This window comes from Hetaerina americana, unplaced genomic scaffold, assembly GCF_022747635.1.
Source record: "Hetaerina americana unplaced genomic scaffold, ioHetAmer1.1.p SCAF_3, whole genome shotgun sequence".
NCBI classification, from domain to species: domain Eukaryota; kingdom Metazoa; phylum Arthropoda; class Insecta; order Odonata; family Calopterygidae; genus Hetaerina; species Hetaerina americana.
This window is the reverse complement of record NW_027286874.1, coordinates 72292227-72311602: the sequence shown is the minus strand read 5'-3', so window position 1 is coordinate 72311602 and position 19376 is coordinate 72292227. Positions and strand designations below refer to the sequence as shown.

The 19376-nt window shown below is 41.2% G+C and overlaps 1 protein-coding gene across 1 annotated transcript in view; it reads right to left on the bottom strand.

Annotated features, from left to right (window-relative positions):
* The window catches only part of LOC139690430 (pyrokinin-1 receptor-like), a 116064-nt gene that overhangs the window by 49170 nt on the left and 47518 nt on the right, over nt 1-19376 (bottom strand). Inside the window, exon 2 of the mRNA XM_071587880.1 lies at nt 8839-9053. Within this exon, the coding sequence (XP_071443981.1) occupies nt 8839-9053 (215 nt within the window). The remainder of the gene's footprint in view (nt 1-8838; nt 9054-19376) is intronic.

The following is a 19376-nucleotide window of genomic DNA, read 5'->3' as shown; positions in this document are numbered from 1 at the left end:
AATTTGACTAGAGCACACTATATAGCAACTATGGCAAAATTTCATTTTGAAAAAGCCACCCATCACTTTCACGTCTTTGAAAAATAGACAATCCATTACAACCAATATTTTCCCTTCGGGAAGAGGGGATTCGCCGAGCGGCGGTTACATCGGGACTTTTAAACAGACGAAATAAAAATGGACGCTCGGGGACACATGCCCTCGTTGAAGAAAACTCAACCGATGCGCTATTTTTATTCCCGTAGGCGACGGAATTCGGAAACCAATACACTTAAAACGTCCTGGACTGAAAAACATCTCGACACTTATATTATTTCCTCCTCCGTTCCACCTCGAAGACGATCCTGCGCTTTCGGGGGGTGGGGGCAGGCGGACATGAAAAGGCGGAAGAGCGAGGGTAGCGAGTAGTCGGAAAGGAAAATCGAACGTCTTCCGAACACGGAGCGGGGGGGGGAGGAAGGGGGGCGAAGGATGGAGAGTAGTGGGCGAGACACCCGAGGAAAAGAGAAGATGCGGATCGCGTTCGCGCGCGCGTCCGTTGAGTGGGAGAGACGAGACGGGGGTGAAATGGTACGGGAGGGGTTCCGAAAGGGATATTCGTCCGTGTTTGCGAGCAAGGGGGCGGTGGAGGGGGTCGGGGGAGAAAGGAGTCAAGCGACGCGGAGGTGCATCGGCTGAGAAAGGAATGCCAGAATGGATGTGGAGTGGGAGAGGAAGGGGGAGATTGGGGTCGGGCTTCCGCAAAAGGCCGGGGATATATGAAGGAGGAGAGCTCGAGAGTGCTTGCAGAAGACCATGTGACGGTGAGGAATTCAGGTGTGTAAAGTGTGCGTTGCTCGTGCGTGTTCTCGGATCGGTGGATGCCGGCGGAGGCACTTAACTTTATTTTGCTCTCCGCTCCCTCATCTCCAGCCACACAACCCCTCCCCGCCCCTCCTACCCTCGCCGCCCAGCCTGGAAGCCAACCGCGTAGGGAACTGATTGCCCTTCCTTCCTTCTTCCCTCCCCACCCCCTCAGTCATTCGGAAGCCCTCCAGCGCTTTCGCGAAACCCCCATCCCCCCCATCCTGCCCCCGCGTCTGGTCGAAGGAGAGGAAGTTCGGGATGGGGAAGGGGGGGTGAGGGAAGGTGGAGGAGAGGGTCGCAGAAATTGAGGCGCAGTATCTTCCCTCAGGAGGAGGATGAGAGTATTTGATCGAGTCCGGCGGACTGATTGAACTTTGATTGCGCCCTTTTCATGCGGCAGACAATCTCATGCGTGCGGAGAGGAGAGGTACGGGAGAGGTCGCGCGCGCGGAGAGAAGAGGGACCCCCTCCCCTTCCTTCCACCGTCCCCATGGCCTCCTGCCCCAAAGTACGAGCTTGGGGGCGGAACCTACATTTTGGGTGAAATCTGCCCTTCTCCTCACCCCCCCCACCCTCTCCTCTGCCCTGAGGAGGAGGCGAGAGTGGAGGCAAGGGGAATGGGCAAGCATCGCGCACTCTCGCCGTCTCGGCACGCGGTCGAAATCGAATGGGGTGAAATTTGAGGGGCGAGTTGGGTGGGAGGGATGGAAAGAAAGGACGAGGGTTGAATTCCCCGAAGTGGAAAGGGCGTCGTTTTTGTCTCTCCCCTGGAAAAATCTTCGAGGCGCAAAAACCTTCTGAAATTCATTTGAACGTGACAGTACAAAGCTTTTAAACTGTCTTCACTTCCACACTTCTCGGTTCGGTAAAAGCTTCGGTGTCCTGGGAGCGAAGGGACTGAGAGTTACTATCATTTTCTTAGATCCTCGTACAAAGTGAGCGGCGTCGCTTTTGGTTTATTGTTCTAAAATTTAAATTTCCATTTAGGGATCGTCTCCGCAATTTCTCTCTGAAACAAGCAGAACACTCCAAGGTATCGATAACAAAATATCTATCTTCCTGGGTCGTTTCCAGGTATACCTTTCCCAAAATATCTATTTGAAATGACTATCGAGAATTTTCTTTCTGACATAACATGAGTTATTATTTTACCGGCAAGTTTTTTATTTGGTGAGGCCTTTTGAGAGAAGTTGTGCTTTGATTACACACGCACATTTTAGAAAAAACTCATCAATGCAATCCTTGGAGAAGCACCACAAAACTACTAATTGTGAATGTGGTTTACAATGAGCATAAACTGATATAGCTGCAGTATAATTCATTTAACTTCATGTTAAATTTTGCGACGTAATTTCAGAAGTGAATGACAACGTCACTATGTGCGAAGTCCTTTTAAATGTTCTTTTGACAACAGGAATACGGGCGTGTAATGGAACCTTAGATATACCCTCTGCTGGTAGAAATCTTGGAGGTTCATTTTCAACAAAAACTTTTTAATTCCAAAATTAATCATTTAAAACATATTTTTATTGGCCACGATTTGTGCACGATATTTCACGTTATTGAATGGTAGCCATCGCAAGGCGAAAATTTAAAAAAATGCCAAATCATCGTACCAACTTATCAAATTTGCCATGGAAACGGAATCTGTAAGGAAATAACGGCCTAGGCATAGAAATTCTCATATTTCGGAACAATATTGCCATTTATAGAAAACTCACATTCACAGATAACGTTGCACTTTCCTATCGTTGTCACTCAAGTTGGTAGCTTTTACTTCCATGATACATAGTAAGTTAAATATTCCTCTCGAGGCAGCTTTGATAAGGAAATAAACACCATCCATTTCATAGCTTCAGTGAATGGGCAAGAAAATTCCAAAATGGATAAGATCTCAAATAAGAATAGTCGGTTTTCAGCCGTTAAACGATTTACAACTATCCCGAACAAGAAAGAAGTTTAACGAAAATGGGTTTCCCTACTATTTATCGGTAGTTTGTTTTTTTAAACTCTGATATGTATTCCTATATATAAATAAAAATTAATATTTTACGTCCCATCTACCCCAGAAAATATCCAGCTCAAAAATAAAGGCCGTTATGGGAAAACAAATAGCAGTTTATCAAGTGGCATTCGACAGTTGTGTTGCAGGTTATGTAAGACAAACAAAATTTTGCGGTGAAATCTTTGCGGTTTTTCCACTGACAGGTCAGGGTGTTAGCTGCCGACGTTTCGATGTCTACAACTCCGTCATCCTCCTCAGGGCGTTGATACCGTTTAATTATTTTTGCCGTCCCTGTGTATTCCCTTATTAGGCTCAGGTAATTTGCTTACTGACCACGTCCTCTCTCCTTCTTGCTTTTTTTTTGGAGCACGGGCTTCCACGTTTGGCTGAGGGCGAATCCTGTATCTCGGAAACGTTTATTCCCTCCAGGCGCATTTCTATCGCCTCCTTTGTCGGAGGGCCCAAGTAGCCGCTTGCTCTGCTAATTTGTTTTGCGTCGTCGTAGAGAATCCAATGGTTCTGGTTGATGGTCCTGTGCTCCGCAGATGGCTGATGTTACGGGGTAGCTCAGTTTAGACCAACCTCAGCTTCATTCCATCCACTTCTCTAAACCTGGCTATGTATACGTATGAAGGCTTGGTGAATTAATGCAACTGTAATCCGTTCACATATGTCTAATGATGTAGTCTAGTCGTTGATTCACCCTGTATGAAATAAAACAGCGGGAAGCAGAAATTGTGATATTTATCTATATTACGAATCCAGCATTCCATGTCTTACAGACTTTCTAAAATAAACTCTATTAATCATAAAATTCCGAGGACGAGGTATACATTTAGTAAATTTATGGAATAAAAAAATAAATTCCAAGATTAACTGATAAATGTTCCCATGACCCATTAATCGACGCATAATACTCGAACGCACAAGCTTACATTTGAAATTACCTAAATTGAAAGCTAGAAATTTAAAATGATAAGTATAGTTTGAAATCGAAAGAGGCCAATAAGAAATTGTATGAGGCGCGTCGCAAGATATTGGACCGCCAATTAAATGGATACACAAATGGTTTCGTCATCAGTGATTCGCGCTAGAATATCGAGTGCCAGATGTACGTAAATTAATATTATTTATAAAGGTATTTAACGATATTGGTTGAAAATGTTTGAAAAATAAATGGAGCGCACTCTGTACATAATACTACGCTGTAAAAGGGAAGTCATAAAGTACTATAGGATAACGTAGGACACATAGCTATGTTGTTCGTTGAAATGGAGATTCTGGGTCAGCAAGTTGTTCAGCGTTCCGTTTCTTTGGTAGATGACCTGCCATTCAAGGGTCTCCATTCACTCGATTTTCTTTTCCCTCTGATCTCGTTCCTCCTATATCATTCCCTTTCTAAATTTATCCACTCCTCTCCCGGTACAGACCCCTTCCGAAAGGTTGTGAGTCCACAGTTCTTCATAGTTTTCCCTAGGACTTCATACGAGAGGTCGCGTCCAATATCTACAATTTACTCTGGCATGATTACGCAAATGGAAATATAAATCGTAGGTATTTTTCTATTTAAATACCACGGCGATCGATAAAAAATTATTTAAGATGGAAGCTATTGTACGAATTTAGTGAATTAATTGCAAAAGAGGATACATTTTTGAATGTGAGAGTTTGAGACAAGATGCTTTACCACAATCTTTACTTTCCCCATTCATGATTCTGTTAGTTATCGTGTTTTTTTAATGAAGGCCAATATTTCAGTGAAAGTATATGTTTTGATTTCCAATGAATGCCCGTTTACCGCATAACAGATTATATCTATCTATATATATATATATATATATATATATATATATATATATATATATATATATATATAGTATATGCTTTCATAGACGTAACACGGAAGTGCCGAATAGTACAATACACAGTAACACATAATATAGAAACACAAAAAAAGAGAACACTCACACGTATTTTCTTGATATTTCGACGGAAACAATCCGTCTTCCTCTGAAGATGTAGAAGTGATATATATATATATATATATATATATATATATATATATATATATATATATATATATATATATATATATATATATATGTATATGTATGCGCTTGTTTGAGAATGAGATCAGCCTAAGATCGAGGGATGATTTTGAGTGGCAGTTATTCTTTGCAATATGTAAAACTCCATGGATTTCATTTCAGATTAATATTCTTAACCCTTCTAATCCTAAAATCATTGCAGTTCAATATGGTACAATGGCAAAAAAGGACCACGTCGCAGTTAGTTCACGGAATGACAATAGATGAAGATCGATTAAGGGAAGAATTACGCTCAACTTTAAAAAAAAATTAAATTAAAAAACATTTAGCTGACATTATAGCGAAGGTATTTCTCAAGCCCAAGTGTAATTTCAACATAATATTGGAGTCGTGTACACTTTGACAGCGATGCACGCTATATATAGGCAGTATGATATTAGCGAAATGGATGAATGGCATTCCTAAGATGTAAGCGAAAGTAAACAGTCTATAAAAACTTATGAAGAAAACCCGCCTGTTTATACCATGGCTATCCTGGACATTACTTTGAGAAAGAAAACCATAAGAGGGAATGACGGATGCGATTGGTCACGAGAAAGAGCTGATAATATACATTTAAAAGGGGAGGACCAAGACGACAAATGACGGATTTCGCTTAAAATCAATATTCGAGTTCCCCTTGACTCTCTGGAAAGTGAACTACACCAATTCACGAAATTTAATTTGTGAGTTACATTTGGAAATTGCAAAATGTAATGATCTTTCAGCTCCGGTAGCAAATTGGTGGGTTCTCACAAATTATTGCAACAGCGAGTGCAGATAACGAACTTTTTTTTCTTCGATATTTTGCAATATTTTTATTTTGTGACGAAGTTTAATTGTTAGAAATTCCCACATTATTTTAATTTTTATCGTGTATCAGATGGGAAATATGTTTGCTTCACTTTTTGTCACGGTATTTTTCTACGTTTTTATTCGATTGTCTTTTATTGATTCTCAGCTTTCATTTTCGCATTTGCAAGGATGATAAAACTCACAATAACTAGGATAACACTTGATCTTAAGGACACTACACAACTCTGTATTCCTCGACCATACTTGATTTTTATCATGACTCCAGGGAAAAATCAAGTTTGATACTGCAAAATATTTCTCTAATTTTTAATGAGTGTATTTCGACCTAAATTTCTTTATGTCTGGTGTGCTGTTCGGCTCTGATCGAGCCACACAAGGAAAATAGCGTTATTCTTCTTCTATTATTTCTTCGTTTTAACAAAATAATGTAACGTTTTCATACCAAATTACTTTTGTTTATGACTTGTTAATGAAATCATGTTTTGTAACCGCGGGTACCCCAACTATGGCGAAGATACACGTCCAGCGATGACGATAAAAACTGGAGCTGCCCTAAAACCTTAAAGAGTGTCTTTTTTAAAAAGTTCCCATTAGCACTGATAATTTAATTATACATAATACTCACACTGATACATAATTTCACCAGGAAATTCTCAAGACTTTATTGCAGTTTTACAAGTCGCATGATTAAATCTACAACTCATAGTGGAAGATCACTTCAATAAATGCATATGTCGAGTAAAAAACAGGACTTAGATTTATTTATTAAATTGACAAACTTAACAATGTACGCCACCGTTTTAAGGGTAAATTTAAAAATATAGGAAGACAGTTTCGTTTACATTGTCGAAACATTGGCTTATATAAGTTCCAGCTGCCTGAAGAGGAAAAATAAAAAGCATTGAAGAACAGATAATGATTTTTTGATGAAAATAGATGAAATTAAATAACAAATGCGAAAAAATGCAATAAACACCATTCATTTCCTTTGCCACTAGGTAGTAAGGTAAAAAAATATATTTTGGCGAATTTAAACTAATATTGAATTACATTAATCAATTCAAATTAATAAAATGTAAAAATATTGTATGGGTGGAATAAATTACTTTTTCCGCTTCGGGTTGAAAATGTTTTAATACGTGATGTAAAATCTAACTAAATTTCAGAAAAATCATGTTAAACCTTTAGAGCCATATAGGTATGAGAATATTATTATCGAATCAAAGATATAACTTTCATCAATCCTTTTTCCAATAATATACTAGAAAACCACAGATAACAACTTCCATGATTAACATTTCGTATTCCTATTTCCTATCCTATTTTCAAAGTTCCTTGCATTCCTTCCTTTTTAATTTGGAAACCCCAAAATAAATCCTTAGCTCCAATTGCTCGAAGTAAGCGATAAAACGCATTTAAGAGTTTCAAATTTCTACGAGACAATTGACTGCCTCATTAAAACCACCTATAAAGTACAATACCACTGAGAAACCTCTCCGTTCCTCGTTTTAAATAAAGATAAAACCTTATTAAATGAGAAAGTCCCAAGTTTGGAAACTAAACTGCACAAATGGACGAGACGACGGGAGTGGAAAAACACTTCAAGAAGAGTTTCCTTTCATGCGAAGTGGAGCCGAGGGGAATTGAATTTCGCAGACCTTGGACAAGAAAAGCAATTTTACTTCACTTGGCAACACCTCTGTTTACGGAGGAAGGGAAGTAGACCAGGCGAGCGAGGCATACGCTCCACGTCCTCCACGAGACAGCAAGATGCATTCCACTCCCGAAGCATTTAACTCGCAAGTGGTCGTCGCCCTACCCCCGAAGACAGCCTCCGAAGACACAGACGAGACGCCTTCAGTTCCTGTGTCCAGGGATTACAATAAAGGAAGAGATCGAAAACCACGGAGTTGAAAAAAGAAAGGAGAGTTCGGGAATGGAAATTTCCATTCCCGCCCACCCTGTGAGTCGTCGGCACGCTCAGGAGAGAGGGGGCGACACCCTGGTTCGAGAGGAAGTTCAGCATCTAGTCGGCCACCACTGACCGCCGATTGAACGGCGGGATAGTTGGGCAAACAAGCTACTCGCTTGATCCAATCTCGAGCGCGGATTATTGGCGGATGACGGAGACTGCAAATATATCGACCATGGACGTCCTCGAATTTTCACGAAACTTGAATATTTACCCGAATGATTGTTCGAATTCGTATGAAGGCAAACAAACGCGATTCTACCCCGCGCCACAACGAGTCTATGCGGGATGAGGATGGGTTTGTATGACTGTGTGTGTGTGTGTTCTCACTCGTGTGATCTGCTGAGTGGAAAGGAACCGCGCCCTTGGTCTCCCCTTCTCCCATTCCCTAAATCCTCCACTCACCACGCCCCTCAGACGCCTCTTCCACAACGCACTCCACTCTTTCCGGTGAAATGATCAATTGGCTTGAATCAACCCGCGACCACTTTGGTGAGCTCAACGAGCACTTCAGGAAATGGGCAGACTGGGAGAGATGAAAAGAGAGATAGAGAGAAAGAGATGTCGCAAAAAACAAAAAGATCTCAGCAAGGAGAAAAAGTGGAGAGAGAAAATAATTTTTAATTTCCTCCAAATCGGATCAGGGAATGATTGGGATGGGATCTAGAGAGAGAGAGAGAGAAAAAAAATAAACTAGCGGAATGAAGCGCACGTGAAAAGGCCACTTTGGGGAAATAAACCATGCGGAAAAAAACGGAAACTGAGCCTTGAGCGGGAATGCATTTCTCTGCATGAAGAAATGCGACCGAACGGACAAGAGGGATGGAGAAGCCGGGAGGAGAGAACGAAATCATACAAATCCCCCTCTCGGAATAGCTACGTAACGCGGGAGAGGGAGAAGGGGAAAACGTCTACTCTATTTTAACGTCCACCGAGAAACGCAAGGCAAAGTTGGGGGGAGGGGGGTCGATGTTGTGGGCGGTGGGGGATGTTTGGGCGGGCGCAATCGAAGTGTGAGGAGAGGGGCTGCCGGAGAAAGGGAGGCGGGTCGCACACGTGCGGGTTCCACGAGGATGTCCAAATCCTCCTCTTCCACGAGGGCACCCACTTACCTTGAATGCTTCCCTGAACTTGAGAGACATGATGTGGTACAGGACGGGGTTGATGGTCGTCGACAAGTAGTACAGGATCCCTGAGATGTACGTGAGGGCGTAGTAGGCGGTGAGCATCATGTCCGTGGGCTCCTCCTCTGGCTTCCCGTACACGGCCACGAGGCGCTGCGCGTGGAACGGGGCCCAGCAGATGAAAAACGCAACGACGACCGCGACTGTGGATGGGGAGGAAGAGTAAAAAAGAAAAGATTTGTGAAAGCACCCGTGGACTTCAAACGGAGCATTGGCGGTGTGAGAACGGGGCTGGAGGTGGCAGGGAAAATGGAACAAAGTGCCAAGAGGGTCGAGTAGTTTTTCAACGCCAACATGGTGGAACGAGAATTCAGGGACAACATCGGTGTTAAAAGCGCAATGAAAATAATCATGGGTGGTTTCCCCAAAGGATGACGTTTTAATTCGTTTTGAAAACATTTCATCGCTTCATTTTTTACATTTTACTTTTACGTGTCAGTTCTCTGTTTTGAGATCTCTAACGTGTCCCAAATTATCGTGCGCATACGAGATTGACAAAATAATTACAAAGGAAAAAATGAAATGGTCCTTTTGAAAAATCTCTCAATTACATATTACAGTTCATAATTAATATACTAATCGATATATAAAATTAATTAATAAAGAAAACTGCTGAGTATTAACTTAGTACCAAGTTTCACAGGAGACACATATCGACACATGTCTATGTTTATATATATGTATATATATAAACATAGACATATTACATATATATGTATCAACAATTTAAACCGCAATAGTGGGTTACCAGATGCGGAACAGGAAAAAGGAACTACCCTCCTACAATGACGTGTAAATTTCACGCGCCAAACAGTTTACCTTCCACGGAAAAAGCAGACCAAGAGTGCAAAGTCGTTTTTTTTGCATCCGGAAATTGAAAATCCGCATCCGCGCACCCTATTACGCGAAACAATCACTGGAGAATCCCTCCAGTGATTGTTTCGCGTAATAGGGTGCGTCTTTTACCACAGTTGTCACGCTTTAAATATATGAAGGTTCTTAATATTGCCAAATTTTACAATAAATCTCCACCTTCTCTGAAATTTTTTTTCACTCAAGCAGCTGCCATTCCCATCACACGAAACCAATTAAAGAATCAACGACAACACGATCTTATGCAGACAGTTATATGGAAATGTTTCCCAATTCTGCGAATTGTATTTGCTCATTATTACTATAAAATATAGTTTTGCTGGACAGAGAAATCTTTGGTATGTCAACACTAGGCAATATTCGCTGAAGCGGCTTCATACGTGTAGCATTTTTAACCATTCTACATTAACACTACAATGTTCAGATCAGCATTCACAAATCACAATTTATATTTGCAAATCAAAGAGAAAATGTGAAATTTCGCAAATGTAGGATTTTATTTGCCGAACTAATTTCCAACTAAAATGTAAATTTCAGGTGAAACATTTAAAATAAAGCAGAAAATATAAAATAGTTTTTTTCTAAACACACCAGCGTCGAGGAAGCAGAATCAATATTGAAGTATATATCCGACAGTTTATCTAATAATTCAAAACAAACAATCGGGAAAAGATTAGACAAATGGTATCAGAACTGGACAAACGATGCATCTTGGCTAAGGGGGATTCGAGGGCCAACATAAGCGTCACATGCATCCAACCAGACTGCGCGTGGTGTTTCTGTTTTGATGTTTTGTTAGCCGTGTTTCCAGTTATAGTGAAAACTGCGGACACAATTGGGTAATGCATATTAATATATTGGGTAATGGTGCATTTTAATGCCAACGAGAAATGTTTTTGTTTGCAATGAAAAATTAGCGATGCTATTCAAACAGCTCAACATAAATGTGTCATGTGCGGTCAGCGGATAAAATGACAACTAATGTGTCAAATAATGATTTCATTTGCATAGAAGTTTTGTCAATTTGGTAGGCATTGCATTACATTATGTCGGAAATACTATTAATCAAAGAGCATATACATATGCTTATCCTGAAATATTAAAACAAGACAAACATGAAATAAATAGGTAATTCCACTCAATTTATCGTCACCGGCACAAAATTATTTTTTTTACCTCGAAAATCTAAAAAAAAGTAACTTTTCCGCCCACGTTTTTGAAGTTCGTCGTATTCCGCATCTCAAGCAGTCTTTTGGGCTGATTTATCGCATTAAATGGAGCTTAAATTATTTGATGTTTAGGGATTCCCTTTAGAAGACAAATCTTGTGCTAATTTAAATGTTGAATTGATGTTAAAGATCTCTCTTGGAATATTTGGCGATAAAAAGGCAGAAATAATAATGCAAAGAAAGGGAATTCTGGAGATTGTGTATTATTACAGGGAACAAAATCTTAAGGAAGAAAATAAAAGAGTACACCAAAAACGCGAGGAAGGTTTCTACTGAACTCCGGTAATGATATAAAATTGGATTTGAGTTATAAACGTTTTTTTTACCATTATCGCTAAGTCATTCGGAATGTTTTCAACTTTCCCGTTTTCCAATTTTTTTCCTTTGAGACTCAACGGCATCTTCTCGTGGAATTCGCAAATTGTCACTTTTTTTTAAATAAAATATATCTAAAAGGTTTCTCCCGTTGTACAGTAAATGACTATAATGCCTTAAATATGTTTACGAACGAAATCTTTAACAGATTTTCAAGATGTATATCTCAAGCCCGTGATTGATTTAAAAAAACAACATTTAACATGATAAGTAACGTAAATATTTTAAAAACAAAAAAAAACAAATCCTGGAGATTTTCACTCGAGAAATGCGAACTAACAATTTCAGAAAGTTCTGAATCTCGATTTACATCGGAGAGCATCCCTAATGCATACATAGAAAGTAAGTACGAGGGTCATCCGGAAAGTAGTACCCGTTCGTGAAATAAAGACACAAAAGTAAATATTAACAAACATAAAAAATTTTATTTGAAAGAGGATACTTTAAACTACTTCTCAACATAATCTCCAAGCAAATTAAGGCATTTGTCATAACGTGTGACAAGTTTCTGTATTCCTGCTGCATAGTCCTTCGCCGCCAGCTCATTGAGATACGCGAGGGACCCATCTTGCACAAATTTTTGCATAATGCAGATGGTGTTTAACAATTTCATGAACAATTGTTCGAGAAACATTGGGAAAATGCTCACAGATGTCATCAATTGTGACGCGCCGATCGTTCCTCACGAATTCGTCAACTGAGCTCACCAGTTGGTCTGTAACGACAGACGGTCTCCCCGAACGCTCATCGTCGTGTGTGTTCCCCCTCCCCATGTTGAAGTTGCGACACCACCGCCGAACAGACGACTCGTCCATTACATTGTCTCCATACACCTCCTTTAATTGGCGATGAATATCACATGGGCGAACGTTTCTTGCATTGAGGAATTTAATCACTGCCCTCACTTCACAACTGGCGGCGTTCTCAATTTTTTTAAACATTGTAAACAATCACAGAAACAACACAGGCAATGCTAGCGTCACGCAACTTGGCTCAGAGAAGGCAGACAAGCCACTGAAGCTATCTGACCTCGTCCAGCGGCTACTCGCGTCGTCAGCACTTCATGCGGCACGAACGGGTACTACTTTCCGGATGACCCTCGTATATTAAATAATGAGTCAAGGTTGAAACAGCACTTATATTGGCGCGTCGAATAAGGGAAGTGATCGGCGATCGGTCGCCTACGTTCGGTATCAAGAAGTCATCGGATACTCTTGAACTCTCAATTCATTAAACCTGTATGCATTATTTATTTAATTCATTATTTCGACTTTCATTCATTGAGACTGAATTTAAACATTAATTTCAGCGTCCGCAAATCATTGCAATATTTATATCGGTTTCTTTTTACATTTACCGGCAAGCTTAGTATGCTCCCTTACTTTTGCATTCGCTGTAAAAATCTGACTTTCTCCGATTTTTCGGATGTTCCTCTTCAGCGGCCGCCGTTATGTCTCTGTCTCACCCGCTGAGTGAACCTTCTGCACTTATTCCTGCTCGTATGTCTCCCACGCCCCTCGTAATACTTTATTTATACGCACCTTCCAATTTTTTTGCCCTCTCCTGTTTATTGTTAAATGATGATGTAACCGGAGGTGAAACGGACGGTGCTAATAAAAAAATGAGATGCGGAATTTTGGCAAAAATATCAAACAAATAAAAAAACTGGTAATATTACAAACAAGATCGTTACTGAAGTCACACATAACTTTTGCTATAATTATAGTCTTCTATTTAATTATTTAAAGTTCGTTTCATGATTACACTACAATCCCGATTAATATGCTCGAGACCCCATAGGTACCAGGGTGGTCTGGAAAGTTTCCAACCTCAGAAAATTTCAGAAAATATCAGAGAATTTCAGAAAAAATGTCTTGTATCTTCCTTAGGTCGGAAAATTTTCAGACCACCCTCGTAAGTATACGTAGGTGAAATTGGTGTTCCATTTTTTCGTTTCCTTCGGATAATTCTGCATGCTACCGGGGTAATTTCAGGAATGAACCTTCGCCTTTGGCTAAGCGAAGCCACTCAATATCAACTAAATTGAATTAAGGGGATGACGGACTGCGTTCAATCATATCCTTTTTAATTTTCACGAGACTTGCCCGCCCATTCATCCTTGGGAGCTAGACTAGCTCGATAAATGCCTTTCTCCGCGAGGCTCAAAAGATTCTTTTTCATCCTGTCAACTTCCCTTCCAGGGAAGAAATTCAATCGGACGACTATGGGAACGAGAGATGAAAGGCTCCTATGAAGAGTGAAAATTTCTGATTCCTCGAATCATTTCCCCTAGGAGATCCCCTTACAAGGGAAAGAAGGTACCAGATTAAGGTTCTACGTATAACTACTGGCCAAAATCTTGCACTTTTACCGATTGCCGACCCCTGGATTTTCAGAATATCATTAACCACAGAGAGCAAAAAAAGACTATAATGAAAAGAACAGCAATCAACCAAAAAGATATTTTAGATGTGTGAGATTGGTCAGAGTCAGCTCAGTCCTGTGGCACAAGGAATGCCACTCAATCTGAGTACGGGAACAAGTACCTTTCCATCATCCACCATTTAGTTTCCAATGTTATTGGTACCAGAACCAAGACGATTCTAGATGGGAATATCCTAAGACATCAACAGGGATCCATCCATCCGTGACCCTTCAGTTGATGATCAAGCGCTCTATCCACTAGGCTACCGCCACCGTAAGAAATCGATAATCTTCATAACATTGAGAGACTTTCCCAGAGTTAATGTAATAAAGTTCCCATGGACTTTCCGCTTTGTTCCCAGTTATGTTGGTGAATGCTTAAACTTGCGGGTAAACAAGAATTTGTTGGTGAAAATCCCAAGGAAATATCCTAATAAGGCGGAATCGTGAGTTTCTTCTGAACAGGTTTCCTTCCATTTCAATCGTCGTACTGGATTTAACGTATAAAATAAACCGTGGGAACGCCGCACCAAAATAGTTTTGCCAGTAATCCCTTCAACAACATACCTAATACGGAAGGAACGTACGAGAGTAGGTGGGCAATAAGATAATTTGATGAAAACCGCGCGGGTAAATACGAGCGGGGAGAATTGCCGATAAAAGCGAGACCACGGTGGAAAATGGGACACTCAATTACAATCGCACGGACGAAAACTGCCATCAAAATGGAGAGCGTGAGCGCGGTGGCCTTTGGAGGGCCTCCATCACTTTTTTTCTGAGGAAATATTATCCCTATGGTACCGTGGTACCACATTAATGACAGTATGACTCGGACCATCAACCTCTAGGTATATTACGACTGAATAAAAACCACACGAGCGTGAATACATATACGGACAAAAGCCCTCTAGGTAGGGATAGGAAGTAAAGGAAAGGGATGGAGCACAAAAAAAGAACGAACTTGGGATCGTCTTTTTGGAAATCCTCTCCCATTCCTTTGCTTCTATCCTTGCCTCGAGCGAATGTTTTCGCCGTATGTATGCATACATGCATACATACATACATACATACATACACACACACACACACACAAACAAGATAACTCGGAAGAATGGCGTAAAAATTCACCCGAAGAAAGGAAAATTCACTCCATACGAGAAAAACACGCGCAATTCTTAGGTATAGGCTTAAAAAATACAGAGTAGGAAACATAAATGGACGAACACATCGGACTATCAAATTGTCTCAGAAAAACTATAAAACATGTACAATACTTATACATCCGGGCTCTGAACACGTTGCGTCTCGATTTGCGACAGAGCTTTAGTATTCAAGATATTGTATCGGATGTGAACATCCATGTGTACTTCGTTCACTTGGCAGCATATTCCAATAAGATGAAGTACGCATAAGTGAAGATTGTCATCGAAATATTACTCATATTATCATATACATATGACGGCAATGCATACATTAACCGAGACAGGATTTGAACCGGTTACCTCACTATCATTAGATTTCGACCGCAGTCTTAAAAAGAGGTACAAGTGAAATTTTTGAACATAATTGTCATGGTTCATTAATACATTACAATTTATTAGATTTCAACGAAATAAGTTCATCTAATTTTACTTAAATCGCCATCGAATATTTCAAACATATCAAAGCGTAATAATAATGGAGACAAAATAAGAGCATGACTACGTTATAATCAACGAGGAAAACATAATTCTTCATGATGGCGTTCTCAACTGTTTTTTGACGATTTAAAAATATTATGAATCTGCTTATTTCACTTCTTAACTCACTTAGCGCCCAAGATCTGAAACTTTAGATTAGCTTCTTAGCTAAATTTTCCTTAGCAAAATGTTCTGTTCACATTGGAGCTAATGACTTTATCACACCATGCAAGACTTAAATTGCTTGATGCCGCTGAAGTTGAGATGAGCAAAGACATGCAAAGTAAGTACGTGTACTCCTTGCTGCGGTGCGAGGCCGTGGCCTTTCGCATGTCTTTTCACACCCGTCTTAAGGAAATCACGAACATGGTGGAAGGGAGTCAAAGAGGGGAAGGGGGGAGTGACGGTGGAGGGAGAGAGCGAGAGAGAAGTGGAGAGGGGACGGAAGAATCGGGAACTGCCGGGAAGAGGAAGATGCGTGTGACCAATATCCGTACGACCCAAAGCGCCGAAAATAAATCTGCGGTTGACATTGATTACTCGAATCAGCTTAGGCAAATTCCGGGAATCTTCCGCCTCGAAGAAATTTTAATGGGAACAAATTGCCCTCTTTTCGTGGGCAATTTCGCTCGCGTTAAAAGGAAAAGTTGAGTCTGAGGGATGGAATGGGGAACCAATCTATATATATCCGGATAGAGAGATTGAAAGAATCCGAAATAGGGTAGGACATGAGGAGCTATTAAGTGATGACGGGAGTTCCAACAAATGACTCCCAATGTTCGAAAGGAGCGGGAGGAAGCGAGCGCTTTGCCTCCATTCCCAACTGACATTTTTATAATTCAAACACATGATGAATGATTACAGCAGACAGTCGAGAAATGTCACGCAGTAAGTCAAGCCGAACGAAATATCTATCGGCTTCGTGAGCATTAACCGGCAGGAATCGAAAGAGTATTCAAATATTCTCATTTCTTTACCGCACCGGAAAGCCCTTTTGTGACCGATGGTAAAATATGACAAAAAAATTTTCCGACTGAAGTTTGCTTTCGCTTATAAAATTTCGATTTATGGGTGAGAGTGAAATTTTTACGTCCGGGCTTAAAGACTCCACGTGCACAAAAGTGGAACGCCCAGATTCAACCTTTCAAACGGAATGAACATCAATCGAGATCGAAGAGGTTGACAGCGAAATAATTACTCACGCACCTCCCCACGCAGATTCCCAATCGGACTTTTTAGGTCTTCGCCCTTTGGCCCCCATTGACCGATTCTCCCCTGCCGCGATTGTTGCGCAAGGGTGAAAAAAAAACAGCGAGTCGAGACAAAATAAAATTAACGGATGACTGAGACTTCGACAACCTCGTGAATGGCTACCTTTGTAAGAGAGAGCTATCTCGTTCCCTTCTTCTTCTTCCTCTCCCCCACCCCCTTCCCCTCTCACGCCCGGCTCACACTAAGTGCAGGATATTTTCCTTGGAACAACTTCAAGCGATCTGGGGATCCTGGGAACTAATGGGTTCTTCGGTTTTTGGTCTAGGCTCCCCAGCGGACATGTGGCAGTCACGGTGGAGTTAAAACGTCATAGGCGGGGAAAAGTAGTGGGTGAGACGGCCGAAGGCACCCCCAGCTCCAATATCCGCCCCCAGCCACCGCAACTACCCTTCCCAGTCCCAGGACCTGAAGTAGGAGAAACGACGAGAGTGAGGTTCCGATCATACCGCAGGCCCTGAAGCGACCAGAGAAAAGGAGAACTCCTAAAGTTACGTCGGTAACGATATCCCGATATATCCTCCACGGTGGTGAACTACTACAGCTTCAGATGAGAGTTCGAAGGAGGAGGATGGACAGAAGAGATGAGAGACTGAGACAGGCTAGACGGAAAGCATAATAGGGCAGCAAGAAAAAAAAACTCTTTATCATTTTCTGTGAAATCAGAGTCGGGCTATTTTATCTCCACTATCTCGTTTTTCCCATTCTCTCTCATGGGACGACCATCGAAAAACCTCCTTTCATCCCCTTTCCCCAACCCCAAACACCACCGCTCGAAGCCGTGGGACGGAGTTTGAGGGGATTGAAAGGTGAAAGGAGTCGGAGTAAAGGAGTCCCGGATGAGGAGATAGAGAACGCTCTCATTGAGGAGATTAAGATGAGAAAAGAACGGGAGGGATGGGGGCGAAGAGGGTGAGAGAGGACGCGAGAGAGAGGGAAGGTAGATCCAAGGGTGGTGGATGGGAAAGGAAAGTGAAACGACCAAGGGTCGGAGGGATACGAGGAGGAAGGAGCGAGAGGGGGGAGGAGGAGGAGGAGAATACCAGAGGAGAGATAGATATCATAGGAGGAAGGAGCGTAGTGAAAGGAAATTAGGTGGACCGTGAGGGATGGAGGAATGGACGAGAAGGAGGGTCGGAGAGGCGATAAAGAAAAGACCACATCAATCAACTCCGAGGCATAGTTTGATGAGTGAGGGTAGGACAATTTCTCGTGAAATTCGCATATTCAAAGCACGCGTTGTCCCGGGGAGCTCCGATACCCGGGCAATTCATAAAATTTGGGCGGAGCTGGTTGTATCCAGAGCCACCAAAAGGATTCGAGCTCGCGACTCTCCCATGGTGGCGAATTATACGCGCGCTAAGCAATTACACAGACCGGAGGAATGATGAGAGAGTAACAACGATGAAAGGAAAGAAAGCTTGCTTTATAAAATATTCGGACGAAATGACCTCCCTCCGAGCAGAATAACATTACGGGTAAGCAGGAGGAGATGTTTGTGGGCACCGGAAGAGGTGAAATGAAATTATTGACTTAGTAATTCCACGCATTTCCACAAATTGTGCGGAATTACAGTCAATAATTTTATTTTATTTCAATATGCTATTTTAATTCCATAGAGTTACGCCAGGGACAACAAATTTCACCGGAAGAGGTATTTGACCAACCGCGAAAGAGTGGGGATATAGAAAAAACCATGCCTTGGAATGATTAATAATTATCTCTTGGAATATTTAGTCCCTTTAAAAGGAAATATTGAGAAGTCCTCAACAGATATATCCAGCCATAGGAAGATTAGCCAGCAAAAAGATGCACTCATCTGGGAGGTTAGACATAAAGTATATTTTCCAGTATTTCAATGACTCTTCACGAATGAGGCCACTAAATTTTGAAATATATAAAACTATCTGCTGTGTGGATATGTAGATATACTCATTCAAACACTCAAATCCGCCAAACGGCAAAAACATATTCATACGAATTTAGATATAGGGTAAAAGGATATCAGACGCACAGAGACGAACCAAAGGTTAGTGGGGAAGAAAAAAGGGTGCGGATTCCAAGTAGAAAAAGTTTATATACACATTAAAAGCCATAAACACATTAATCAACCCGAAGGTCGGTTTGGTAGATGATGGTAGCTCACCCAGTACTAAGCCCAACAGGGTAGGGGGGCCAGTTCCTTTCCCTGCGCCGGTTATGTTTTCCCAGGAAGATCTGGTACCCGAAAAATCACACAGCTTTGGTGGAGATGAGGGTGCCCAGAGAGGCTTGCTTGGAAATTGATCCCACGCCCCCCAGTCAGTAGTCCAACGTTCTACCCCTGGACTACCACGACCCATATAAATAAATATATATACATATATATATACATATATATATATATATATATATATATATATATATATATATATATATAAAATATCTTCGAAATGGAACGCTCTTCGGCGACACACAAATATATAAAAAACACAGATGTAGATTTTTAGAATATAGAGACACAAAGAAAGGACACTCACAATTTGTTATTTTACGTTTCGACAGCACGGCTGTCGTCTTCAGAATCTGAAGACGACAGCCGTGCTGTCGAAACGTAAAATAACAAATTGTGAGTGTC